A 26798-nucleotide genomic window follows, 5' to 3' on the forward strand; every position below is an offset into this window, starting at 1 on the left:
TAGTCTAGTTCATTTTATACATTGCTAGCAGCTCTATCTTCCTACACCAGACCTCTAATCGTGTCCTCGTGTCACTCACCACTGAGTGACTTCTAGTTTTATATCCTGGACCTATGGGGCCCAGCTGATCTTTCCAGCCACATATCCACCCTCTCCCATCCACACAACACACCCACACCCCAGCCAAACAGGCTTACTCCCTCTTCAAACATGCCGTGAACTTTTATCCATGTTTCTCCCTTTGCCAGAAAAACGTCTCCTCCCCTTTCTCATGCCTGTCAAAATCAGACTCGTCTGAACTAGGCCCTCTCATATTATGACATAATGTTTGAAATGACTGTAGGATTTAAAGTATGCTTCCCCACTGATCCAGCAATCTGGATTATGATAGTTCATCCTATAAAAATATATACCATACATTCCTATATAATATCTGTGTGTGGGTATGTTTAATGCAGCATTGCTGGTAACAGTAAAATATTGGAAACAACTGAAATAGATGCAAATTTGAAAAAATGGAGACACGCACTTATACACACACATTGACAGGAAATTGGCCATTGAATGTGGGATGTGATTTTTTTTTTAAAGCAAGCATGTATGTGTATTTATGTGTGAGTAGGCATGCATATAGAAAAGAAATGAAAAAATATGCACCAAAATATTGAACAGTACTATGTGTGTGTGTGTGTGTGTGTGTGTGTGTGTGTGTGGCTGGGGGGGGAGTTTGCAGTGGGCAGTGTTGAAGTTTTAATGTACCTTGTCTAAATATGTCAACTTTTGCTAATACTGCATGATGAACTCAGTGGTGCTTATTATATAATTTTTTGTGTTTTATTTAAATAAAAATAAAAGGTGGAAAAATATTGTGAGACTCTAAATGCCAACTGCTTTAGTGTCAAATATGCATTGGTATTTAATTATCAAGAAGAGGCCGTAGGAAAGAGTTTGCTCTGTGTCATTTTAGAGTGATATTTCATAAAATATTTTAATTCATCGATACCAATATTCCAGCTGACACACTGCTGCTTAACAAATGTGGGTTTCTTCTTGCAAATAAGCTTCCCAGAATTGGGGATCCCTGGGTAGCTTAGCGGTTTGGCCCCTTCCTTCGGCCCAGGGCGTGATCCTGGAGACCCGGGATTGAGTCCCACATTGGGCTCCCTGCAGGGAGCCTGCTTCTCCGTCTGCCTGTGTCTCTGCCTCTCTCTCTCTCTCTCTCTTTCTCTCTCATGAATAAATAAATAAAATCTTTAAAAAAAAAAAAAAGCTTCCCAGAATTAAGTATGTGTGTGGCTGCTGATGGCCAATAGTGAAGCATTTGAATGGATGCCATAGTGCTTACACATAAAACATAATTTTATGTGTAAAATATTAAGTGACACAAGTTTGATTAATTTTTATATGCTTATTTTTACTGGAGAACAAAGAGACATGATGGTATATGTTTGTTTTGTGGTGATCTAGGTATTACGAACAATACACAACATTTCATCAACCATCTGGAGGAGGAAATGACCACGTAATTAAACATTTTCTTTACTATTTTCTGTATCTAATTATAGCAGTGTTTAAAATTTTGCATTATTATGATAAAGATTCAGACTTTTAAGAATACCATTGTTAGTTTTCTAGCAGGATACAATGTAAAATTTTTTATTTCTTATGAAAAGAATTTACTGCATGAGATGTACTCAAAGTTAAGCCTAGATTAGATTTATATATGCATTATAAATATACAATATCATATACTGGGAAATTAGAGGAGTTCGAAGTGGCTTTTTAAAATGTAATTAAATTAAGAATCACGTATTTACAATGACTTTGTAATTATTAACTTACTTCCTGGACTTTTTTAGTCATGATATAATTAAACCAATCAATACAATTTTTTCTTTAACACAGCATCAAATTGTAAACAATGAAACAAAACATCCCAGAATAAATATAGTCCTTCTGACCTTTATTTGCCCTGAAAAGCTTTTGTTAATGATTTATGTATCTTGAAGTTTGCTTCCCAAAACAGTTTGTAAGAGATGTCCAAAGGTACAAGTTGGTTAATCAGAAGGTAATGATTCCACATTACCCTGTAAATGTTGGATTTGAAGAAAATAGAGACTCTTGATCATATTTTGAATGATGGGAAGCAAATATTCCTATAGAGAGGTATTTTTTTATATTGAGAAAAATGAAACTGTCTTGTAATCATCTTATGAATGCTTAGATATAAATAGATTTTTTTAAATTTATGTGGACTGAGGCTTAAAATACATTAACTCCTCAAGCATTCTATTTGTTAAGTGGGTTTTCTTTTGAGCTATTTCTTGCTATATCATTAACGCTTGGATAATAATTAATTACTGAATTACTTATTAACTAAAATTTAGTATTCTCATTACATTTTCCCAAATAAATATATTGTAATCACAAGGAATAGCTTGGGGAAAACATGTTTACCAAAATGCCTGCGGGATTGAACACTATGTTGTAAGCAGTAACATCCATGACTCTCTGGTTATTACATCGTCACTTTATAGTTTCTGCATGGTTCGTACCAACCTTTTTATGGGAAGGTGGCAAGTAGTGAACTTGTAAAAATGGGAATATTAGAATCTCAGATTTCATTTTAGAATGTTTGTCTTTAACCTAAAAATGAATTTGCTTAGTAAGATGTAAGACTTGTTTCCTTTAAAAAAAAAATATAAAGACTCAGAGCAAAGAAACATAAATTCACTATTTCTAGATGATCACAGGTCTGGTTTTACAAGATAGTCATGTTTTTTACTGTCAGGGTTTAAACTGAAAGGAGTGCTATTTGATTCTGTAAGCATTTTAGGGTAACTCATGAATGGTAGTTGGGCAGACAATGTAAAAATACTTTTTATTTGGCTTCTATGTGCTGCCAGATTAATAGCCCCAAAGGGCAGGGCACCACTTCCATCTTTTGGTTCCACATTCTGACAAGTTTTGTTACTTCTTTCTATTCTCCAATATGCAGAAAGCACCTCAAAGTGCTCATTAACTGATCACGAGGCAATATAAGTAGACAGGAAGACAGTGGTAGGTCTTAACTTGATGCTGTGATGCTTCAGGGCACCACACAAGTCTTTCACAGTAACTGGCATATACTCTGGAGCTTATGGCCCTGGCCATAAGTGCATGTTGTGCACTGCCACGTTACTATTCTTATCTGCATTTCACTACAGATAAGAATTTAGAAAACTGAGCTTTGGAAAGGTTAAGCAACTTGCTCAGGATTATACAGCAGTTAAATGAAGAGCTGAGATTTGAGCCAAAGCAGAAATCACACTCCTCACCATCTCACTGTGTTGGCATAGACGTAGTTGGATGCTGACCACCAGTTCTGCTTGTTACCACCTCTTCTAATTTGTTAAGGATGGCAAGGTATGCAGGTGACTGAAAGCAAAAGTATGAGTCATTGGTTGGGGAAGGCTGCAGTGATGAGAAAGCCTTGTCTGTGTAGTGTTCTTGTTGCTTTGCAGGTATGCCTATTATTACAGTGGGATCGGTGCTGGCGTGCTGGTGGCTGCTTACATCCAGGTTTCATTCTGGTGCCTGGCAGCAGGAAGACAGATACTCAAAATTAGAAAACAATTTTTTCATGCTATCATGCGACAGGAGATTGGCTGGTTTGACGTGCATGACGTTGGGGAGCTTAACACCCGGCTCACAGAGTAAGTATCTGGTTTTTAAAAAATCAATTAATTAATTATTTATTTTAAAAAGATTGTATTTATTTATTTATTCATGAGAGACAGAGAGAGGAGGAGACATAGGCAGAGGGAGAGGTAGGCTCCCCACAGGGAGCCTGATGCAGGACTTGATCCCAGGACCCCAGGATCATGCCCTGAGCCAAAGGCAGTTGCTCAATCACTGTGCTACCTAGGTGCCCCAGTACCTGGTTTCATATTGAACTCAGACACGTTTCTTACTCTTACTTAAGTGAAAAAGGATGTTATCAGATCTGCTCAGAGATACCAGCAGAGGACTCAGAAGTGACTATGAGACTACATTCCTTCTGAGCCCCAGCCATGTCTTCTACATCCTTTGATTCTCACTGCCCCAGCAGGGCATGAGGAGACTTGCATGGCATGCAATGAGTGACGGATACCTGCCAGACTCAGAAAGTCCTTGGAGAGTGGTGTGATAGAGCAACAACACAGTACTTTCTAAGGAAATTCCCAAGGAAAATCCTAGGTGTAAACAAATTGCCCCATCCTCAAAACAAAATGAAATAACTAACTGGATTCAGGAGAAAAGTTCTATGTTCACAGTTCTGATTGTTTATCTCTAACACTTTTAGCGATGTCTCCAAAATCAATGAAGGAATTGGCGACAAAATTGGAATGTTCTTTCAATCAATAGCAACATTTTTCACCGGTTTTATAGTGGGGTTTACACGTGGTTGGAAGCTAACCCTTGTGATTTTGGCCATCAGCCCTGTTCTTGGACTTTCAGCCGCCATCTGGGCAAAGGTGGGTAAAGCATATAATTCTAGGTTTTATTTTACTTAAATTTTTTTAAGATTTTATTTATTTATTCATGAGAGAGAGGGAGAGAGGCAGAGACACAAGCAGAGGGAGAAGCAGGCTCCATGCAGGGAACCCGACGTGGGACTTGATCCCAGGTCTCCAGGATCATGCCCTGGGCTGAAGGTGGCGCCAAACCACTGAGCCACCTGGGCTGCCCTAATTCTAGGTTTTAAACTGTCCCCACCTCATCCTCCATGGTGGAAGGCTGTTTTTATCATATGAGGACCCAGATCTATACTTGATACTTGGTTTTATTTTATTATTTATTTATTTATTTATTTATTTATTTATTTATTTATTTTAATTTAAAATTAAAACAAATTTAAATTCAAATTGGTTAACACATAATGTACTATTGGTTTTAGGAGTACAGTTTAGCGATTCATCACTTACATATAACACCCCATGCTTATCCCAATACGTGTCCTCCTTAATGTCCATCACCCATTTAGCCCAGCCCTACCCACCTCCCCTCCAGCAATCCATAGTTTGTTCTCTACAGTTAAGTCTCTTATGGTTTGGCTCCATTTTTATCTTATTTTTCTTTCCCTTCCCCTATGTTTGTTTATTTTGTTTCTTAAATTCCACAAATGAGTGAAATCATATGAGATTTGTCTCTGACTGACTCATTTTTCTTAGCATAATACCCTCTAGTTCTATCTACATCATTGCAAATGACAAGGTTTCATTCTTTTTGATGGCCAAGTAATATTCCATCGTGTGTGTGTGTGTGTGTGTGTGTGTGTGTGTACACATACACCAGTTCTTCTTTATCCATTCATTAGTAGATTAGTAGATGGACATTTGTGTTCTTTATAATTTGGCTATTGTTGATAATGCTGCTATAAATATTGGGGTGCATGTGCCCCTTCAAATAAGAATTTTTGTATTCTTTGGATACATACCTAGTAATGCAGTTGGTAGATCATAGGGTAGTTCTATTTTTAACCTTTTGAGGAACGTCCAAACCATTTTCCAGAGTGGCTACACCAGTTTGCTTTCCTACCAATAGTACAAAAGTTTCCCCTTTCTTCATATCCTTGCCAACATCTATTGTTTCCTGAGTTGTTAATTTTAGCCATTCTGACTTGTGGGAGGTGGTATCCCACTGAGGTTTTGATTTGTATTTCCCTGATAATAAATGATGCTGAGTATTTTTTCGTGTGTCTGTTGGCCATGTGAAGGTCTTCTTTGGAGAGATGTCTGTTCGTATCTTCTCATTCTTAACTGGATTGTGTATTTTTGGGGTGTTGATTTTGATGAGTTCTTTATAGCTTCTGGATACTAGCCCATTTTCTGATAGATAATTTGTAAATGTTTTCTCCCATTCCTTTGGTTGCTTTTCAGTTTTGTTGATTTTTTTCCTTTACTCTGCAGAAGTTTTATCTTGATGAAGTCCCAATAATTCACTTTTGCTTTTGTTTCTTTCGCCTCTGGAGACATGTCTAGTACGAAGTCACTGTGGCTGAGGTCAAAGAGGTTGCTGCCTGTTTTGTCCTCTAGGATTTTGATGGTTTTCTATCTTACATTTAGATCTTTCTTCCATTTTGAGTTTATTTTTATGTATGGTTTAAGAGAGTGGTCCTGTATCATTCTTCTTTATATGGCTGTTCAATTTTCCCAACACCATTTGTTGAGGAGACTATTTTTCCATTGAATATTCTTTCCTGCTTTGTCAAAGATTACTTGACCATGTAGTTGTGGGTCTGTTTCTGGGTTTCCTGTTCTGTTCCATTCATTGATCTATATGTCTGTTTTTGTGCCAATACCATACTGTCTTGATGACTACTGCTCTGTAATATAGATTAAAGTCTAGAATTTGATGCTTCCCACTTTGCTTTTTCCAACATTGCTTTGGCTATTCAGGGTCTTTTGTGGTTCCATACAAATTTTAGGATTGTTTGTTCTAGTTCTATGAAAAATGCTAGTGGTATTTTCACAGGGATTACATTAAGTATGTAGACTATCTAGGGTAGTATAGACATTTTAACAATATTTATTCTTCCAACCCATGAGCATAGAATTTTTTCCCATTTCTTTGTGTCTTCAATTTCTTTCATAAGTGTACTATCGCTTTCAGTATACAAGTGTTTTACCTCTTTGGCTAGGTTTATTCCTATATATCTTACAGTTTTTGGTGTAATTGTAAACAGGATAGATTCCTTGATTCCCTTTCTACTGCTTCACTGTTGGTATATAGAAATGGAACAGATTTCTGTATGTTGACTTTATATCCTACAACTTTGCTGAATTTGTGTATCAGTTCTTCAAATTTTTTGGTGGAATCTTTTGAGTTTTCTACACAGAGTTCATGTCATCTACAAATATTGAAACTTTTACTTCTTCCTTGCTGATTTGGATGCCTTTTATTTTGTTGTTGTTGTTGTGTAATTGCTGAGGCTAGGACTTCCAGTACTATGTTGAACAATCATGGCAAGAGTAGGTATCCCTTTCATGTTCCTGACCTTAGGAGAAAATCTCTTAGTTTTACCCTTTGAGGATGATGTTAGCTGTGGGTCTTTCATATATGGCCTTTATATGGCCTTTACTCCTTCCACCCTACTCTCTTTCTCCTCTTCCTTTGAGATTTCAATGGTGACAAATGTTGGAATTTCTCCCATTGTTCCGCAGGTCCCTGAAGCTTTTCATTTGCTCTCTGTTTCAGAGCAAGTGAATTCCATTGTTCTATCCTAGGGACACCTATTCTGTTCTGTCACCGACACTCAGTGAGACTGAGACCTTCCTCCATGACCTCTAATTTTGCTGTTGGATCTTTCAGTTTTCTCATTTCATTTCGTCCTGTTTTTATAACTTCCACTTCAATGTTAATAGTATAGTACCTATTTTTTTTCTTTTATTTCAAGAGAATTTGTAATTGATTAGTGAAGCGTTTTATGGTGGCTGTTTAAAAATCCATGTTAAGTAATTCTAACATTTGATTTGTCTTAGTGTCAGTTCATTGTTGTTGTTGTTTTTCTCATTCAAGTTGTGATTTTCTTGGTTTCTTGGTTTCAAGTGACTTTTTTTTTTCAAGTGACTTTTATTGTATCCTGGACATTTTGTCCTTTATGTGAGGAGGATGGGTCCTATTTAAAGTCTTTAATTTTAGCAAGTCATTACCATGTGTGGGCTTAGCCTGCAATTCCTGGCCTTCTTTTGTGAGCTGGGGTTCCAGTGGCAGTGTCATATTCAGACCCTTTGCACATTATTTTGGTCAGTCAGCATGGTTTATATGGAGCTGCTAGTACTTTTCATGTATCTGTCACCTGGGAGAGTGCAAGTAGATTCTATGCCCTCTAGCTGCCTCGGTGTCTCTGGGTGGAAGGTGACAAGTGCCAGCACACTGGTCTGAAGATGCTTATTTGGAGCTTGCCATGACTGGGTCCCTTCTGTTCTTCCTTCTTGTCTCTGTTAGAGAGAAGAGCCTCAGGCTCACAGGGACAAAGAAGCTTCCCAGCTTGGGCCACATTTCTTTTTTAACTGGGCTGATAACCAGAGAACTTACGAAATTTGTTGGAAATCATACCAAAACTTAATCCAAGAGTGAGGATTAAAACCTAGGTCTCCAAAAAAACAAAACAAAACAAAACAAAAAAACAAAAAACCTAGGTCTCCAGCAATAAGCCTACGGCTCCATTTATTAAACAAATAGTATCTGAAGCAATGCATCATTATTAAAAGATGAACTGTTTCTAACTTATCTAGGACAGACATCCGTACATATTAAACAGTTTTTCAATAAATACATGAAGAATTTGCCACCTGACTTGTTCTGGTAAACAGAAAAATCAATTAACACACAAACTTTTGCCAAGTATTTCACCTGACTAATAGAGAAATGCATTATCACCACCAAGAATATAATTTACACACTGTTACTCTCAGTAACAAATTAACAGAGTTCTCAGAACTTCAGTTTCTTCCTGTGCTAAATAAGATAATACCTATACTTCAGAAGGATAGTATGTACTTGTCTGATATAGTAGATGCTCCATAAATGGTAGTTATTATTTGTAATATAAAAATAATATCCACCCTCTAGGGTAAAATTTCTAAAACTTCTTAATATTTACCATCTGATTTGTTCTGAGTTTGGCTCAACTTTTGTTGGCCTACCAACACCTATATGGTTTTGCCAAATGAATTTGTAGTGCTTTCTCTAAGTTGTGGTGAACTCAACAGAAATTACAAACTGGACCAACCTCTACCTGCTACCCACTCTTACATCAAATTGGTTTTAAATGAACACCACACACAGCCTTGGAAGGGAAAATAAATTTTACAAGATCATCAGAGTCCTGTGTGCAGAGTGGGGAGGGCCATTGATACAGCTTTGCCTTCATTAAAGAATATTAAATGATCTGAAATTGAATTTTTAAACAGATACTATCTTCATTTACTGATAAAGAACTCTTGGCCTATGCAAAAGCTGGAGCAGTAGCTGAAGAAGTCTTAGCAGCAATCAGAACTGTGATTGCCTTTGGAGGACAAAAGAAAGAACTTGAAAGGTTTGAGTCTTTTGTTTTAAGTTGCTAGTAATTTTAAATTCTATGTCATCTTAGATGCCCTTCAAGTTTATAGAGTTGAATATAAAGGTATGTGTGTGGGGGTGTACTTTTAAATAGCTTTCTAGATATTCTACAGCATAGCTAATATTCTGGAAGAGTTGTAATTTTAGTTATAGTCTTCTTATATCTGTTAATTTAAAATATGTTCTAGAATGTCCTAGGTGGGTAGGGCGATAAAATATTTCTTAAGGCTGAAACATATTTTATATCTGACAATAATTTTTCCCCATCAAGTTAATTCTTGGTTCTCTAAGACTAAATGAGTATTTTGTATAAGATCTAGTGATACTTTTTAAACTGTAGTTAGTGTCCCCTCTTGCCCAGGCTCCTCATCTGTTGGGCTAGGCTCCATGATTTGGAAGATAAAAATATGACTAAAAAGCACATTTGTACAAAAGTTCAGAATCTTTATTATGTGTTGTTTAGTATTTTCTTGCAACTGTCCCATTTTATTAGATTTCTGAGAGTATAGATGGTAAATTTATTGCAATGTATAGTATTTATCAGATCCATTGATTGCTAAACAGTGGCAGACTTTATTGAATATATGTTATAATCTGATATTATAGTATTTTAATGTTATGACTATATGTATACTTGGAAGTTAGGAAATACTAAATTATATTGTTTGGAACATTATACATTGTTGGTAGAGCCATAAGGAAAATAGGGAATTTTTATAAGTCAGCATGATAGTTACCCCTGGGAGAAATGAGGCATGAGTTATAAGAGTGAGACACATAGCAGAGGGCTTCTGTGGTTTTGGCAGTATTCTACGTCTTAACCTCAGTTGTGGTGAGATGGGTGTTCACGGCATAATTATAATACTTGTACATAATTTTTATACTGTGCCTGTGTGTTTTGGGTATACTTTTGTTCATCTGATATATTTCATAGCCACAAAGATGTCCTCTGAGAAAAATTTATGATGGCTAAGTTCAAAGGAGAGTAACACCTATGTTCTCTCTTAATTTTGGTAAGGTTTTTGCTTACCAAATAAGCAAAATGAGAAGTCTTACTTAGTGATCTGGCAAGCATCCAATCAAATACAGTCCTTCCTCTTTGGCAATTAAATTCTTTCAGAGGGATGGGAAGGGGAAGAATGTAGACAACTATAAGTAACAAAATATCTAATTTACCAGTTAGGTAAACAGTATTTGGGATATAAAGAGTCATAGGGGTTACTATGACCCTAGAGTCATAGGGTTTACTATTTAGATGATTCAGAAGCTTTTTTTAAATAGTTAATTTTGAGCAAACAGAGAATGAAGTTTTGATTCTTTTCTAGTTTTTCTCAGTAGAAGGGTGGACCAGAGAAAGAATACGTCCACCAACATAGGGAGACAAATAAAGCTTTTCTGCTTCTGCCTAGTTTCTGAGCTGGAAAGCATCTCCTTACAGAAATAAAAAATCTCAGGTATCACCCTCAGATGCACTTAGGGCTTGAATTTATAAAATTCTGTGAACGAGAGAGGGCTCTCTCCCCAAGACTGAGGATTTCATGTCCAGTGAAACCACTAGGGTGTCCAGTAGAAGAAATGAAAAATTGCTGAAAATTAATTAAATAAGCATCCAAATAAAGAAATTTAAAAAAGAACAATAAAGGAAGTATAAGGAGGGAGTAATAAATAGCAAAAATTAACTGAATAGAAAATAAATGTAAGAAAGCAGAGGCCTGACAAATGCATAAATTAATTCTTTGAAAAGACTAATAAATAATCAAGTATTTTTTGCAAATTTAATCAGGAATTTAAAAAAATAATAAGGAAAAATTGCTACAGATCAAAAAAAAAACTTCATTTTAAAAAAGTACAGCTTTATACCAATAAGTTTTTGGTAAACTAATGAACTAGACAATACCCTAGAAAAATATAAACCAGTGGTTTATGGGTGACTTAGTGGTTGAGTGTCTGCCTTTGGCTCAGGTAGTGATCCTGGGGTCCTGGGATCAAGTCTCACTCAGGCTCCTTACAGGGAACCTGCTTGTCTTCTGCCTATGTCTCTGCCTCTCTCTCTGTGTCTCTCATGAATAAATCTTTAAAAAATATATAGGCTAAAACTCTTACTTAGGAGGAAGAAAACTTGAGTGGACCGACAATCATTAAAGGGATTGAATCCAAAGTTAAAAACTGCCACCTTCTGCCTTTATATACACAGTAAAACCCAGAGTCCAGATAATTTTACAGACAAGTTCTAACAAAACTTCAAGAGAAAGATAACCCTACCTTATAGAGATTGTTTCAGAGAGTGAAAAAAATATATATAGAAAGTCGAGAATTCACCATATAAGGCCAGTGTAACTTTGATGCCACAATTAGGCAGATATATGAGAAAGGAAAATTATAAAGCAGTTTCACCTAAAACCTAGATGCAGAAGGTCTACGTAAGTTATTAGCTAAACAAATCCATGTGAAAAATATCATCAGATTAAAAAAAAAAAACTGGAACTTACTAGCTTTATCTCATGAATACAAAGATGATTCTAACATTAGGAAATCTATTAATATAATTAACCATATTAACAGATTGAAAGGAAGAAATGTTTTGTATTGGTGGATGAGGAAAATGGATTAATTATGTATAATTCATGACAAAAATTCAAAACTAAGAGTAAGAATTAATTTTCTTAATATAGAGTGTATACCAGAGGTATATAGGAAACTAGATCAAGAGGATATTCAGGACCACAACATGCTGGCCTGATTTTCTTTCCAGGTTGGGCATTTCTTGAAAGTTCATCAATTCAACAGATTAGCCAGTGTCTACCACATGTATGTGCTGCACTCTACATTTTCAATAGAAAATTGGAAATAGAGGAACTTTTTCCTCTTAGGATCCTTAGTCCAAAGAGTAAGGTGGAGAAAAGGGGAAAGGAAGAGAGTAGAAAGGAAGATAAGAAAGAAATCACTGAAGAAATGAATGAAATAATCAACTTTTAAAACATACTATGAAACAATCAAGTGGTGTGCTGATAAGGGTGAGAAGGGAAATTTTACTTTAAATATGGCAGTCATGGAAAGCCTTGGCAGCCAGGGAAGGCGTCTTTGAGGAGATTTCATCTAGGCTGAGACTTGAAGGGTGAGGAAAAGCCTGTCCTGGTGGGATTAGGGTAGGGACAGAAGAGTCTTCCAGATTTCCTGAGGTGGCAAACGTAGGTATGTTCTAGAACATGCCATCAGGTCTGTGTGCCTAGAGCTCTGTTGAGTGATGGGAGATGGAGAAGAGAGGCTGTTGAAGGCAGTGTGGGCTGTAGAGGAGTTAAGATTTTACTCTAAGGGCACAGGCAAGCAGTTGAGGGTCTTAAACAAAGGAACAAATATCCCCATTATATTTTAAGATCATTTCTCTGTCTGTAATTGGTTTGGTGAGTGGAGGGGAGCAGTTAAAGATTGGAGGCAGGGAGGCTGGTAGCAAGGCTGTTGTAGCCTGAGAGGAAAGACCTGTGGTGGCCTGATGTAGACTGTGGGCAGGAGAGGGGAGACAAGTACCCAGATATCAGATATCATTTGGAAGTATGTTTGCTAAAATTATTCTTGGGCCAAATGTAATCCTTCAGTTTTCTTTGTAGTTCTTTCCCTTCCTTTCTCTGCTGTGCATGGACAAGTAATGGTTTTAGTCTGACTTTCTATTCCAATTAATAGGTGCAAGCGGAAGCTGGCTCTCTTAGAATGGAAATTTAACCAGAATTTACAATGAATTCAATTCCGTAGTGTAGGAATAGTTTTATTCTCCTTAATTTTAAAATGATATTTTTCTCACCTGTGTGTCTTACTTCTTAGTATTGATTTCTCTGCTTAGCTAAAAGTGTTTCTTGCTATTGTAAATGGCTGTTTACATCACTGATAAATATTTTCATAATATTTAAGAATTGTTTTCCAGGGGCAGCCCGGGTGGCCAGCGGTTTAGTGCCGCCTTCAGCCCAGGGCGTGATCCTGGAGACCTGGGATCGAGTACTGCATTGGGCCCCCTGCATGGAGCCTGCTTCTCCCTCTGCCTGTGTCTCTGCCTCTCTCTCTGTGTCTCTCATGAATAAATAAATAAAATCTTAAAAAAAAAAAAAGAATTGTTTTCTAAACATCAGGGTTTTTGTTATGTATCCTTAATCCATTTTAAGAATGGTGACTTAAATGACCATTCTTATACTAAAGCTTTTAATGAGTAGATGGTTTTCATATTGGGTTTGGTAGTGTGGTATTTTTAGCAAAACCCTAATCAAAAGCCTATGTAATTGTAGCATTGTTGATATCTCCTTCCTCCTTACCCTCTTTTTTTTTTTTTCCATTTATCTTTTCTGGTATCTGATTTTCTTCCTTGTTGTTGCTTCTTCCTATGAAAATGTTTCCTCTGGCTGCATGGTACAACAACATATCAGTGAAATGAGTTCTGCATTAGTCTCGGTAAGCAAGGACTGGTATAAAGGAAGTAACAAAAAAGGTGTGAGTCATGTGTATTAACGTTCCTTCTTTGTAATCATGTATTGTTGACGCCTAGTAATACGTTTTGCCTCAGGTCAACTCAAAAAGTGGGAGACAGATAGATCAACCGTTGAAACATGTTACTCAAAAATAATTTTTTTGCTCAAAGATTATTACTGGCAGTTAGGGATACACATTTTTGCAGAGAGAAACTATAATGGTATGTTACTATTTTATCATCATAAAGTTCTGTTTAAATTTGGTTTTTAGTGGATATGGAAGTTTCATTTGGCATTCTTTTAACTAGTAAAGTAGCCAGTTAAAGTCACGACGGCAAGAAAGAATGCATGCTTTTACCTGAGCGGGACTTGAATTTGTCTGTACATTCCAACTAAGGGAGTGAATCCTCCAAAGAAAATTAACATAATACTATGTCATGCTTTTATGGATCAAAGAACCTTAAAGTATGAATTTTATATGGAAGCAAGTTCTTCTAACAGTTATGAATGTTTTCTTTCTATAAGGCAATGTTCTAAGTTCCTAGGGAAATATGATTAAAAGGACAAAAATTTAAGACTCAATTATAATCAGTCTTATTTCCCTAATAATTTTACCATCATTCTATATTTACAAAGATTCTTCTTAAGAAAAGAGACATGAGATAAGCTAATGGGGCCCATATTTTTAAAAAAGAAAAAAGAATCTTCCTTAACATTTCCTTAAACATTAAGAGATTTAAAGGATTTACTTGTGCACTATCTAGCATTATATCTGCTTTTTATTATTAAATTTAAAAGGCATGAATATTTTAAAGGGAAAACACAAATGTTTTTAGAGCCTCTGTTTTGTTTTGCCTATGAAACAATGCAAATTCTTGAAGTTTACTAAACATTATTTTACTTACTAAACTATTGTTAAGACCAGAGAAGAAGCTTTAGAATACTTTCCCCCAAATTTTTAATCTCTGTGGATAAGTAAGCCTCAGTTTGCTCTTCTACAACAAGGGGTTAAAATAGTACTAACACCATAGGGTCAATGTATGGACAAAAGGAGAAAATACATGTAAAACACTGAACAGGGCTGGGCACATTCTAAGTCTTTAATAACCATCAGGCTATGTTGGTTCATTTCATATGATTTATGAATATATGTGATAGTTTTTTTATTTCTCATAGGTACAACAAAAATTTAGAAGAAGCTAAAAGAATTGGGATAAAGAAAGCTATCACGGCCAACATTTCTATTGGTGCCGCTTTCTTATTGATCTATGCATCATATGCTCTGGCTTTCTGGTATGGGACCTCCTTGGTCCTCTCCAGTGAATATACTATTGGACAAGTACTCACTGTAAGTGATGTTATTTTAAGAAATGAATCTCTCGTGAAAATTCCAATGGAGTTGAGTGGTGTTGGCTTGAGTGATGATGGAGAATAGGTATTGAAGAACTATTGAATAATTTGAAGAGCCATGTGTTACTAGATTAAAAAGTGGAAAGGAAATTAGAGGTATTGAGCAACCAGTGGTGTCTTTTTTACAAATCTCTTGCACAGTTTGTCTTGCAGCCTAAATAATATTGACATTACAAATCTCTATAGCATGAAATCTTATTTGTTGAGATTATTTCTTTGTGGTTGGCCCAGTGCTAAGCATTTCATTTTTATTTTCTGATTTACTATTCACAACAACAAATGGCAAAATACAGTATTTAACTACTTTTCAATTTTTTTTGAATGATAGCTAGTCTACCTTGCAAAGTTATGGGAGTATTAATTGTTACTCTTCCTTAAAGAAATTCTATTTGGAGGTTCTCTGCCTTTTAGAACTTTGTACAAGCACAGAAAGCTTGCCATTTGATACTGTTCTCATTTATTTAAAAATGGTGAAATAGTTCAACCTATATCTTGATCTAATAAAGTGCATACTGTTAGAAGAGTCCTTGAATTCTTTTTTCACAGTCCAAGCACAAGTAATATTGTTGGTGACAGACCATATTTTAAGTCCCTTACAACAGTTCCCTTTCTCAGGAATAAGATTTGTTTTTTTTTTATAAATTTATTTTTTATTGGTGTTCAATTTGCCAACATATAGAATAACACCCACTGCTCATCCCCTCAAGTGCCCCCCTCAGTGCCCGTCACCCAGTCACCCCCACCCCCCGCCCACCTCCCCTTCCCCCACCCCTAGTTCGTTTCCCAGAGTTAGGAGTCTCTCATGTTCTGTCTCCCTCCCTGATATTCCCCACTCATTTTTTCTCCTAGGAACAAGATTTGTAATGTAGATATAACAGTTGTGCTCATCCAAAATGTGCAAGGCTATTTAGTAAAAATGGCTTTTACCAAAAAAGCTTTTATTATGAGAGTAATGGTGTTAGTGAACCTAGGTTGTATAAGAAATGTGTTCTACTTAATTGTGATACAGATAAGTAGTCTAAAATCTTGTATCACTGGTCCCAGAACTGTCTCACAAGCTGGAAAGCATGCAGAATATGAGTAAGAGCATGGGATTGGAAATCAGGCTGACTTGGTTTAAATTCCATCTGTGCCACTTACTAACTGTATGATTTGGGGTGGCCACCTAGACTTTTCAAGTTTCTGCTACCTCTTTTGCCAATAGAAATGGCAAGAATAATTTGCCTTAACTTTTAGTATAGTTGTAGATCCTAACTGAGAAAATGAATGTAGAATCACTTAGCAAAATTTCTTCTATGTGAATTATTGGGTAATTGCTATGTGATTTAGAAAGGAATGAATGGTGATATTAGTTCTCTGCAACCCTAAAGAAAAACAATTTAATTTGGTCAAAATGAAAAAATAAACCCCTTTTATCAGACCTCAAAGAAAACACAGCCTGGTAGGAGGAAAGAAGACAGCCTGATCAAGAATAATGCCCTAGATGTGTGCTTTATGATTTACAAAATATTTTTATATATACTGTTTCATTTGGTACAACTCTAAGGTTGCCAGGTAAGGAAAACCCATAGAATCCTGCCTAGTTTTGCAAATGAAGAAATTGAAGCCTGGAGACTCTAGGAGAATTGCCTGAAGCCAGACAGCTAGTTAGTGCTTACCCAGAATTTGGACCTTGGTCTTCTGACACTCCTTTGGATATTTATTTCCCCTATGCCCTGCCGATGATCTGAACCAAAATAATTAAGTAAATATTTATAAATAATTAAATAAATATATATTCTATCCTATTCTGGTCCTGTGGAACTTGTACCATTGTTTCACTGAGCAAGTAAGACTCATTATGTATTGTAAATCAAAAAGGATTTAAACTTTTAAAGTGTTTTTAACACCAGGACTCATAACAAGCCACCTTAAAAATAATAATAACTTATAATAATAATAATAATAACAACAACAACATTGGCTATATCAGAAGAAAGATGTATGAAAAAAATTGTAATAAACACAAAGTAACTTGATGGTTTTCCTTCACATCCCTCAGGTCTTCTTTTCTGTATTAATTGGGGCTTTTAGTATTGGACAGGCATCCCCAAGCATTGAAGCATTTGCAAACGCAAGAGGAGCAGCTTATGAAATCTTCAAGATAATTGACAATGTAAGTCCAGGCTAGCCATTTCCCTCTAAAAGATTTCTAATTAAATGTCAATTTCTTTATCACTTTATCCAATGCTCCACAAACATCACTAAAAATAGCTATTGTACCCTAGTGATCTTCTGAAATTTTATTCTGTTTAGAAACCAAGCATTGACAGCTATTCGAAGAGTGGACATAAACCAGATAATATTAAGGGAAATTTGGAATTCAAAAATGTTCACTTCAGTTACCCTTCTCGAAAAGAAGTTAAGGTACAGTGATACATGATTAATTAGTGATTCAACCATGTATTGGTTGAAAGTGTCTGATACTTGACTTTAGTGATTTAAAAAAAATGTACATTTAAACCTGGTTTTGACTTCATAGTCAATTCATAGTCCCGGAATCTGTGTACTATTATCCTTAAGTTTATTTCTCATTCGTTCTGTTAGATCTTAAAGGGTCTCAACCTGAAGGTTCAGAGTGGGCAGACAGTGGCGCTGGTTGGGAACAGTGGCTGCGGGAAGAGCACGACCGTGCAGCTGATGCAGAGGCTCTATGACCCCACAGATGGCATGGTGAGGTGGCTCCTGCTGAACTAGATGCTGCAGCCGTCAGCAGTTACCATTTGCACAGCTCACATTACAAATCTGCAAGGCATGCAAATCATGCTTACTTTTTATTTCAGGTCTGTATTGATGGACAGGACATTAGGACCATAAATGTAAGGCATCTTCGGGAAATTACTGGTGTGGTGAGTCAGGAGCCTGTGTTGTTTGCCACCACGATAGCTGAAAACATTCGCTATGGCCGCGAAAATGTCACCATGGATGAGATTGAGAAAGCTGTTAAGGAAGCCAATGCCTATGATTTTATCATGAAACTACCTAATGTAAGTCTTTCTTGATCTTTGCCATGCTAGAAGTTCAAAGAATAAAATAGAATAGATTGCTGGCCTGTTGTATTAGAAGTTAGAAATCTAGGGGCGCCTAGGTTGCTCAGTCAGTTAAGTGTTTGCCTTTGGCTCAGGTCACAATCTCAGGGTTCTAGGATCAGGCCCCGTATCAGGCTCTCTGCTCAGTGGAGTCTGCTTCTCTCCCTGCTTCTCTTTCTGTAATCTCTCTGGCTCTTGCTCTCAAATAAATAACTAAAATTTTTTTAAAAATTAAAAAAAGAAGTTAGGAATCTACTGTAAATTATAGAAAACTCCTAAGAAGGGAAATCAAGATTATGTCAGATTTTAAAGCTCTAGCACCATCAGCTAATAGTAGGTATATTTGTAAAAATTGGGGTTGGTTATTGCTAAGTTTTAAGGACCTGGATTGTATTCCCTGTGGGTTGTTTATGGGATCACTTCCCATCTTAAAATGTAAGCTGAGATAGTTTGTTCTTTTGCTAAGACCCCCTCTTTATTTTCTGTGTTGTAGAAATTTGACACTCTGGTTGGAGAGAGAGGGGCCCAGCTGAGTGGTGGACAGAAACAGAGAATCGCCATTGCTCGGGCCCTGGTTCGCAACCCCAAGATTCTTCTGCTGGATGAGGCAACGTCAGCTCTGGACACTGAAAGTGAAGCAGTGGTTCAGGTGGCCCTGGATAAGGTCTGTGACCCTTGATTCAAACTGACCTGATTTATAAGCATAAGGAGAGCCCACCGTTAATTCTTCTTGATATTATTTTTGAAAAAGGACATTTCTGATAACTTCTAAAGTGATCCCGTCAAGTATCAAAATTAAATCTGTAGTCCTTTTTGGATCTGTTCATTAAATTTCTATTTATTTCTCTGTTTTTTTTTTTAAGTAAAAATGAATAAACTTTCACTGAAAGATACTTGCAAAATTTTAAAATTAAACAATGAGAAATAGAGTTTCAAATGAAAATTGGTCATCATTATGATCTTGAAACTTGGCCTGTTATGTAGAGATGACCCTGTTATTTACATTTTCTGTTTTTGCTGTTGTCAACAAGAGGAAAATATAATTAAGGTTCACATTTTATCTCCAAGATGTTAAATACGTATTGAAAACCCTATGGAAAATGAGAAACCTCTTGTACTCAGGAAAGAGGCAGAGAACTGATGATGTTGGAAACCTATCTGGGCCATGAAATGTCCTTGACTATCAACAGAGCTTGACCTTCCTGCAATCCTTGAGTTCACGGGACTCATTCACCCAATCAGATTTGAGTGCTTACACTGTGCTAGGCACGGTTTGGTTGGTCCCTGGCATGTATTGGTAACCAAGCTAGGTCTGTGAGGACAAGGAATATGAAGACCTCTTTTTTAAAATTTTTATTTGAATTCCAGTTAGTTAACATACAGTGTAATATAGGTGTAGAATTTCGTGATTCATCATTCACATACAACACTCAGTGCTCATCACAAGTACCCTCCCTAGTCCCTATCACCTATTTCCCCCATCCCCTCTTCCACCCTCCCCACTCTGGTAACCATCAGTTTGTGCTCAGTAGTTGAGTCTGTTTCTTGGTTTGCTTCTCTCTTTCTTTTTATTTTTCCTCTACTTATTTGTTTTGTTTCTTAAATTCCACATATGAGAAAAATCATATGGTATTTGTCTTTTTCTGACTTATTTCACTTAGCAATAATTCTCTCTAGCTCCATCTACATCATTGCAAATGGCAAGATTTCATTCTTTTTGTGGCTGAGTGATATTCCGTTGTATATATGTGCCACCTCTTCTTTATCCATTCATCTGTTGATGGACACTGGACTGTTTCCATACTTTGGCTATCGTAGATAATGCTGCTATAAAAATTGGGGGGCATGTATCCCTTTGAACTAGTATTTTTGTATCCTTTGGGTCAATACCTACTAGTGCAATTGCTGTTTTGTAGTGTGGTTCTATTTTTAACTTTTTGAGGAACCTCCATACTGTTTTCACAGTGGCTACATTCCCACCAACAGGGCACTAGAGTTCCTTTTTCTCTACATCCTCACCAACACCTGTTGTTCCTTGTGTTGTTGATTCTGATAGGCATGAGGTGATATTTCCCATAGTTTTGATTTGTATTTTCCTGTTGATGAGTGATGTTGAGCAGCTTTTCATGTATCTGTTGGTCATCTGTATGTCTTCTTTGGAAAAATTTCTATTCATATCTTCTGCCCATTTTTTATTAGATTATTCCTTTTTGCGTGTTGAGTTTTATAAGTTTTTTATATAATTTGGATACTAACCCTTTACCAGATATGTCAATTGCAAATATCTTCTCCCATTCCATAGGTCGCCTTTCAGTTTTGTTGATTATTTCCTTTGTTGTGCAGAAAGTTTTTATTTTGATAAAGTCCCAATAGTTTGTTTTTGTTTTCCTTGCCTGAGGAGACATATCTAGAAAGAAATTGCTACAGCCGATGTTAAAGAGGTTTACTACCTGTAGTGTTCCCCTCTAGGATTTTTTATGGTTTCAAGTCTCACATTTAGGTCTTTAATCCATTTCAAATTTATTTTTGTGTTTCATGTAAGAAAATGGCCCAGTGTCATCATTTTTATGTTGCTACCCAGTTTTCCCAAAACCATTTGTTGGAGACTTTTTCCTGTGGGATATTCTTTCCTGCTTTGTCAAAGATTAATTGACCATATATCTGTGGCTTCATTTCTGAACTTCCTATTCTGTTCCATTGATCTATATGTCTACTTTGTGCAAGTACCATCTTGTTTTGATCACTACAGCCTTGTAATATAGCCTGAAGTCTGGGATTATAATACCTTCAGCTTTGCTTTTCTTTTTCAAGGTTGTTTGGTTATTCAGGGTCTTTTCTGATTCCATACAAATTTTAGGATTTGTTTGTGCTAGGTCTGTGAAAAATGCTTGTGTTATTTTAATAGGGATTGCATTAAATGGGTAGATGACTTTGGGTAGTATAGACATTATAACAATATTTGTCCAATCTATGAGCATGGAATGTTTTTCCATTTCTGTGTGTCATCTTCAGTTTCTTTCATCAGTGTTTTATAGTTTTCAGAGTGTGAGTCTTCCACCTCTTTGGTTAGGTTTATTACTAGGTGTCTTATGGTTTCGGTGTAATTATAAATTGGATTTATTCTTTGATTTCTTTCTGCTTCTTCATTATTGGTATAGAGAAGTGTAACAGATTTATGTACATTGATTTTGTATCCTGTGACTTTGCTGAATTCATGTATCAGTTGTAGCAATTTTTTGGTGGAGTCTTTCAGATTTTCGACATAGAAGAATGTGTCATCTGTGAATAGTGAAAGTTTGACTTTTTTGCCTATTTGGATGCCTTTTATTTCTTTTTGTTGTCTGATTGCTGAGGCTAGGACTTCCAGTACTATATTAAATAACAGTGGTGAAAGTGGACATTTCTGGCTTGTTCCTGATGGTAGAAGAAATGCTCTCGGTTTTTCCCCACTGAGGATGATATTAGCTGTAGGTCTTTTGTATATGGCCTTTATGATGTTGAAGTATGTTCCCTCTAAACCTACTTTGTTCAGGGTTTTTATCACAAATGTATCTTGTACTTTGTCATGCTTTTTCTGTGTCTGTTGAAATGAAATGAAATAAATTGATTCCTATCCTTTCTTTTGTTAATGTGTTGTATCAGGTTGACTGATTTGAGGATATTGAATGACACTTGGAACCAAGGAATAAATCTCAGTTATCATGATGAATGATTTTTTTAATATATAGCTAGATTTGGTTTGCTAGTATTTTATTGAGAAGTTTTGCCTTCATGTTCATCAGGAATATTGGCCTATAGTTCTCTTTTTTTAGTAGAGTCTTTACCTAGTTTTAGTATCAGGATAATGCTGGCCTTATAGAATGAATTTTGAAATTTTCCTTCTTTTTCTATTTTTTTGGAATAGTTTGAGAAGAACTGGTATTAACTCTTCTTTAGATGTTTGGTAGAGATCACCTCTGAAGCCATTTGGCCCTAAACTTTTGTTTTTTGGGAGTGTTTTGATCACTGATTCAATGTCTTTGCTGGTTATGAGTCTGTCCAAGTATTCTGTTTCTTCCAGTTTCAGTTGCAGTAGTTGATATATTTCTAGGAATTTATCCATTTCTTCCAGGTTATCCAATTTGTTGACATATAGTTTTTCATCATATTCTCTTATAATTATTTGCATTTCTGTGATGTTTGTTGTTATTTCTCCTGTGTCATTGGGGATTTTATTTATTTGTGTCCTTTCTCTTTTCTTTTTGATAAGTCTTGCTAGAGGTTTATCAATTTTATTAATTTTTTCAAAGAACCAGCTCCTGGTTTCATTGCCTGTTCAATTGTTCTGTTTTGTTTTGTTTTTTAGTTTCTATATCATTTATTTCTGCTCTAGTCTTTGTTATTTCCTTCTTCTGCTCACTCTGGGCTTCATTTGTTCTTTTTCTAGCTTCTTTAGGTGTAAAGTTAGGTTGTTTATTGAGATTTTTTCTTCTTGAGGTAGGCATGTATTGCTATATACTTTCCTCTTAAGACTGCTCTTGCTATCTCCCAGAGATTTTGGACTGTTTTGTTTTCATTTTCATTTGTTTCCATGTATTTTTTAATTCTTCTTTGATTTCCTGGTTGACCCATTCATTCTTTAGTAGCATGTTGTTTAATCTCCATGTATTTGTGGTCTTTCCAAGTTTTTTCTTGTGGTTGATTACTGGTTTCATTGTGCATGGTCAGAAAAAATGCACAGTATGATTTCAGTCTTTTTTGTATTTGTTGAGCCCTGTTTTGTTGCCTAATATGTGATCTGTTCTGGAGAATATCTCATGTGCATCTGAAAAGAGTATGTATTCTGCTGTTTTAGGATGGAATGTTCTGAATACGTCTGTTAAGTCCACTTGGTCCATTGTGTCATTCAAAACCATTGTTTCCTTGTTGATTTTCTGCTTACATTATCTGTCCATTGCAGTGTGTGGGGTGTTAAAGTTCCCCTACTATTATTGTGTTATTATCAGTAAGAACTTTTATGTTATGAATTGTTTTATATATTTGGTGCTCCAATGTTGGGTGCATAAATATTTACAGTTGTTATATCTTCTTGTTGGATTGGCTTCTTTATGATTATATAATACCCTTATTTGTTTCTTTTTAAAGTCTTTGTTTTAAAGTCTAGTTTATCTAAGTATTACTACTCTTTCTTTTGACATCAATTTGCATGATAAATGTTCTCCACTCTCTCACTTTCAATCTGCAGGTGTCTTTAGGTCTAAAATAAGTCCCTTTAGGCAGCATAAAGATGAGTCTTATATTTTTATCCATTCTGACATCCTATGTCTTTTTATTGGAGCATTTAGTCCATTTACATTCAAAGTAATTATTAATAGATATATATTTATTGCCATTTTATTACTTGTTTTGTCATTGTTTGTAGAGATTTTCTCTGATCCTTTTTTGTCTTTGTCACTTTTGGTCTCTCCTTTGCACTCAAAAAGTCCCCTTTAGTATTTCTTGCAGGGTTGATTTAAGTGGTCACAAACTCCTTTAGTTTTTGTTTGTCTGGGATACTCTTTTTTTTTTTTTAAGATTTTATTTATTTACTCATGATAGACATAGAGAGAGAGAGAGAGAGAGAGAGAGAGAGAGAGGCAGAGACACAGGCAGAGGAAGAAGCAGACTCCATGCCAGAGCCTGACGCAGGACTCGATCCAGGGACTCCAGGATCATGTCCTGGGCCAAAGGCAGGCGCTGAACTGCTGAGCCACCCATGGATCCCCTGGGATACTCTTTATCACTCCTCTATTCTTAATGGTAGCCATGCTGGATAGAGTATTCTTGGTTGTAGATTTTTTCCATTCAGCACCTGAATATATAATGCCACTCCCTTCTGGCTTGCTAAGTTTTTGTTGAAAGATCTCCAGCTAGCCTTATGGGTTTTCCCATAAGTTAAGGACTTCTTTTGTCTTGCTGCTTTTAAGATTTTTTTTTAATCACTATATTTTGTAAATTTAATTACAGTGTCTCTTTGTTTTGGCCTGCTTTTTTTGATTTTTTTAAAATTTTTTTTAATTTTTTATTTATTATGATAGTCACAGAGAGAGAGAGAGAGAGAGAGAAAGAGAGACATAGGCAGAGGGAGAAGCAGGCTCCATGCAGCGGGAGCCCGACGTGGGATTCGATCCCGGGTCTCCAAAATCGCGCCCTGGGCCAAAGGCAGGCGCGAAACCGCTGCACCACCCAGGGATCCCTGCTTTTTTTTGGTTTTGATGGGAGTTCTCTGTGTCTTCTGGATTTGGACATCTGTTCCCTAATAGGGAAATTTTCCACTATTATTTCTTGAAATAAATTTTCTGCCCCCCCTTTCTGTCTCTCCTTCTTCTAAGACTCCTATAATATGAATGTTATTACATTTGATGGAATCACTGAGTTCCCTAAGTCTATTCTCATGTTCCATAATTCTTCTTTCTCTCTTTTGTTCAGCCTCATTATTTTCTATTAATTTGTCTTCTAGGCCACTAATTCATTCCTCTGCTTTTTCCAGCTTTCTGTTCACTGCATCCAATTTGGTTCCATCCTCATTTATCATCTCTGATTCTTTTGTAACTCTTTTATTTCTGTGGTAAGGTTCTCCCTGTCTTCTATTCTTTAGTCAAGCCCAGTGAGTATCCGTATAATTGTTGCTTTAAGTTCTCCAACATGCTTGTTACTTATATCTGTTTTACTTAGTTCTCTGGCTGTGGCCTTAACTTGTTCTTTAATTTGGATACATTCCTCCATCTTGGCATTTTGTCTAAGTCTCTGCCTTCTTCTCTGTGTTACAAAAGCTATTTATTTCTCCTGCCCTCCTGGCTTTATCCCAGCCAAGGTGGCTGACCTTTATAGCTTCAGGCTTTCGAGATGTGGTGTGGGCAGGGTCTTGTGCTGGATTTCTGAGGAAGGAGTCTACCACACTGGGACTGAGGGAAGCTCTGCAGAGAAGGGCTTGAGCACAGGAGCTTGATGTAAGCAAGTTAGGCAGCCTGCTGTATCAGCACTGCACTGTTCCTGCAGGTGGCTCTGTGTTTATGCTGAGATTAGGGGAGAGAAATGGTACTGGCCAGCTCCCCTGTTCCCAAAGTGGAGTCTCTGGGATGTGCTTTGAGAAGAGTGCATAATATCCCCCCAGGCATTTTTCAGATCACTATTTCTACACTATCCACCCCCAGGTTATTTGTCTGCCTTCTCTCCAGGACCAGCACAGTGCCCTCCAAGCTTTGTCCCAGCCAAGCCCATTGACCTTTAAAGCTCTAGGCTTTAAGCCCTAATGGTTGCAAGAACTTGCAAAATTCTGCCCATCTTCTTTTCCAAGCCAATGGCTTTGGGGAAACATTCTCCTTGCACATTCCCTGTGTGCGCTCTCTCTCTCTCTCTCTCTCTCTCTCTCTCTCTGTCTCTCTCTCATGCCCTTCTCCATAACCAAGGCTCCGTCCCCACTGCAGCTCCTGTGACGTTTTCCTCCTAAACCACATCTCCTCACTTCCTACCTTTGTCAGTGTGGCTCTTTTCTTAGTTGTAGAATTTATTCTGCCAGTCTTCACGTCAATTTCTAGGATGATATGATAGTTATCTAGTTGTGTTTGTGTGAGGAGAGGAGCTTAGGGTCCTCCTACTCCATTGCCTTCTTCCTCTTCAGAATGTAAAGACCTTTTAACCCAGAAGTGCCCTGTATAGAAGTATCACAGTAGAAGTCAAAGATGAACTCCTATTTCTTCCAGCTCTCCCCTTCTCTAGTAACAAAACAATACTGGATGTTCCTTTAAACATCCTGTCAATGTGTTTAATGGATTATTGAGGGAGAGAAAAGCAGGTTACTAAAACTTGAATGAATCACAATAGAGGCAGATGGGATTGTGGCTGCTATTTCTCCCTTCACTTTGCTTATCTGTAATTATATGTCTGTGTTTTCTTATTATTCCACAATGGAAGTATGTATTAAATTATAAATAAAAATGATTTTTAAAAGTTGCATTAAAAATACTTATTCTTGGGGTGGCTGTCAGTTAAGCACTGCCCTCAGCTCAGGTTATGATCCCAGGGTACTGGGATCAAGCTCAGTGTTGGGCTCCCTGCTCAGGGGAAGCCTACTCTCTCCCTCTCCCTCCACCATTCCCTCCACTTATGCTCTCTGGCTCTATCTCTCTGTCAAATAAACAAATAAAATCTTTTTTAAAAAATATGCTTATTCTTTAGGTGCACCTGAGTGGTTCAGTTGGTTAAGCATCTCAACTCTTGATTTCAGTTCGGGTCATGATCCCAGGGTTTTGAGATCAAGCTCTGTATAGGGCTCTGCACTGGGCATGGAGTGTATTTAAGATTCTCTCTCTCCCCCTCTCCCTCTGCCCCTCCAACCTGCCCCCCCAAAATATATATATTAACTATTAAAAAATACTTTTCCTTTACAATGTAAATTTTGGAAGGATAATTCCACATGCCCCCTTTCCTTAAAGACATCCAAAGAACTGATCGATTATCTTCTCTACCTTCTAGTTGCTACCACCTAATTTTTCTATATGTATTTTTTTTCTTGTCAGTTTTCCACTTCTCTTTTTTATATTGATCTTAATACCTCTTGTCAGTTTGAAAATTTTATTTCTAGTTCCTGGAGAGAAATACAAAGTCACAAAAGTCATAAGCCCTGGGGAAAGTTATAGAGATGAAAGAAATCTCAGACAAGTTCTGGTTCCATATTAAACTCTGTTAACCTCTGTTCCATATTAAAACAAAAATGACACTGGGTATTTAAAATCATTTGCATAGCTCTTCAGTCTTTTAATAACGC

The 26798-nt window shown here is 36.6% G+C and overlaps 1 protein-coding gene across 1 annotated transcript in view; it reads left to right on the forward strand.

The window, feature by feature from the left end:
* The window catches only part of ABCB1 (ATP binding cassette subfamily B member 1), a 97998-nt gene that overhangs the window by 27794 nt on the left and 43406 nt on the right, over positions 1–26798 (forward strand). The window contains exons 5-14 of the mRNA XM_072784285.1: positions 1468–1522; positions 3504–3695; positions 4325–4496; positions 8937–9061; positions 14712–14883; positions 16987–17100; positions 17241–17351; positions 17532–17657; positions 17768–17971; positions 18507–18677. Coding sequence (XP_072640386.1) covers positions 1468–1522; positions 3504–3695; positions 4325–4496; positions 8937–9061; positions 14712–14883; positions 16987–17100; positions 17241–17351; positions 17532–17657; positions 17768–17971; positions 18507–18677 — 1442 coding nt within the window. The remainder of the gene's footprint in view (positions 1–1467; positions 1523–3503; positions 3696–4324; positions 4497–8936; positions 9062–14711; positions 14884–16986; positions 17101–17240; positions 17352–17531; positions 17658–17767; positions 17972–18506; positions 18678–26798) is intronic.

This window comes from Canis lupus, chromosome 18 (genome assembly GCF_048164855.1).
Source record: "Canis lupus baileyi chromosome 18, mCanLup2.hap1, whole genome shotgun sequence".
NCBI classification, from domain to species: domain Eukaryota; kingdom Metazoa; phylum Chordata; class Mammalia; order Carnivora; family Canidae; genus Canis; species Canis lupus.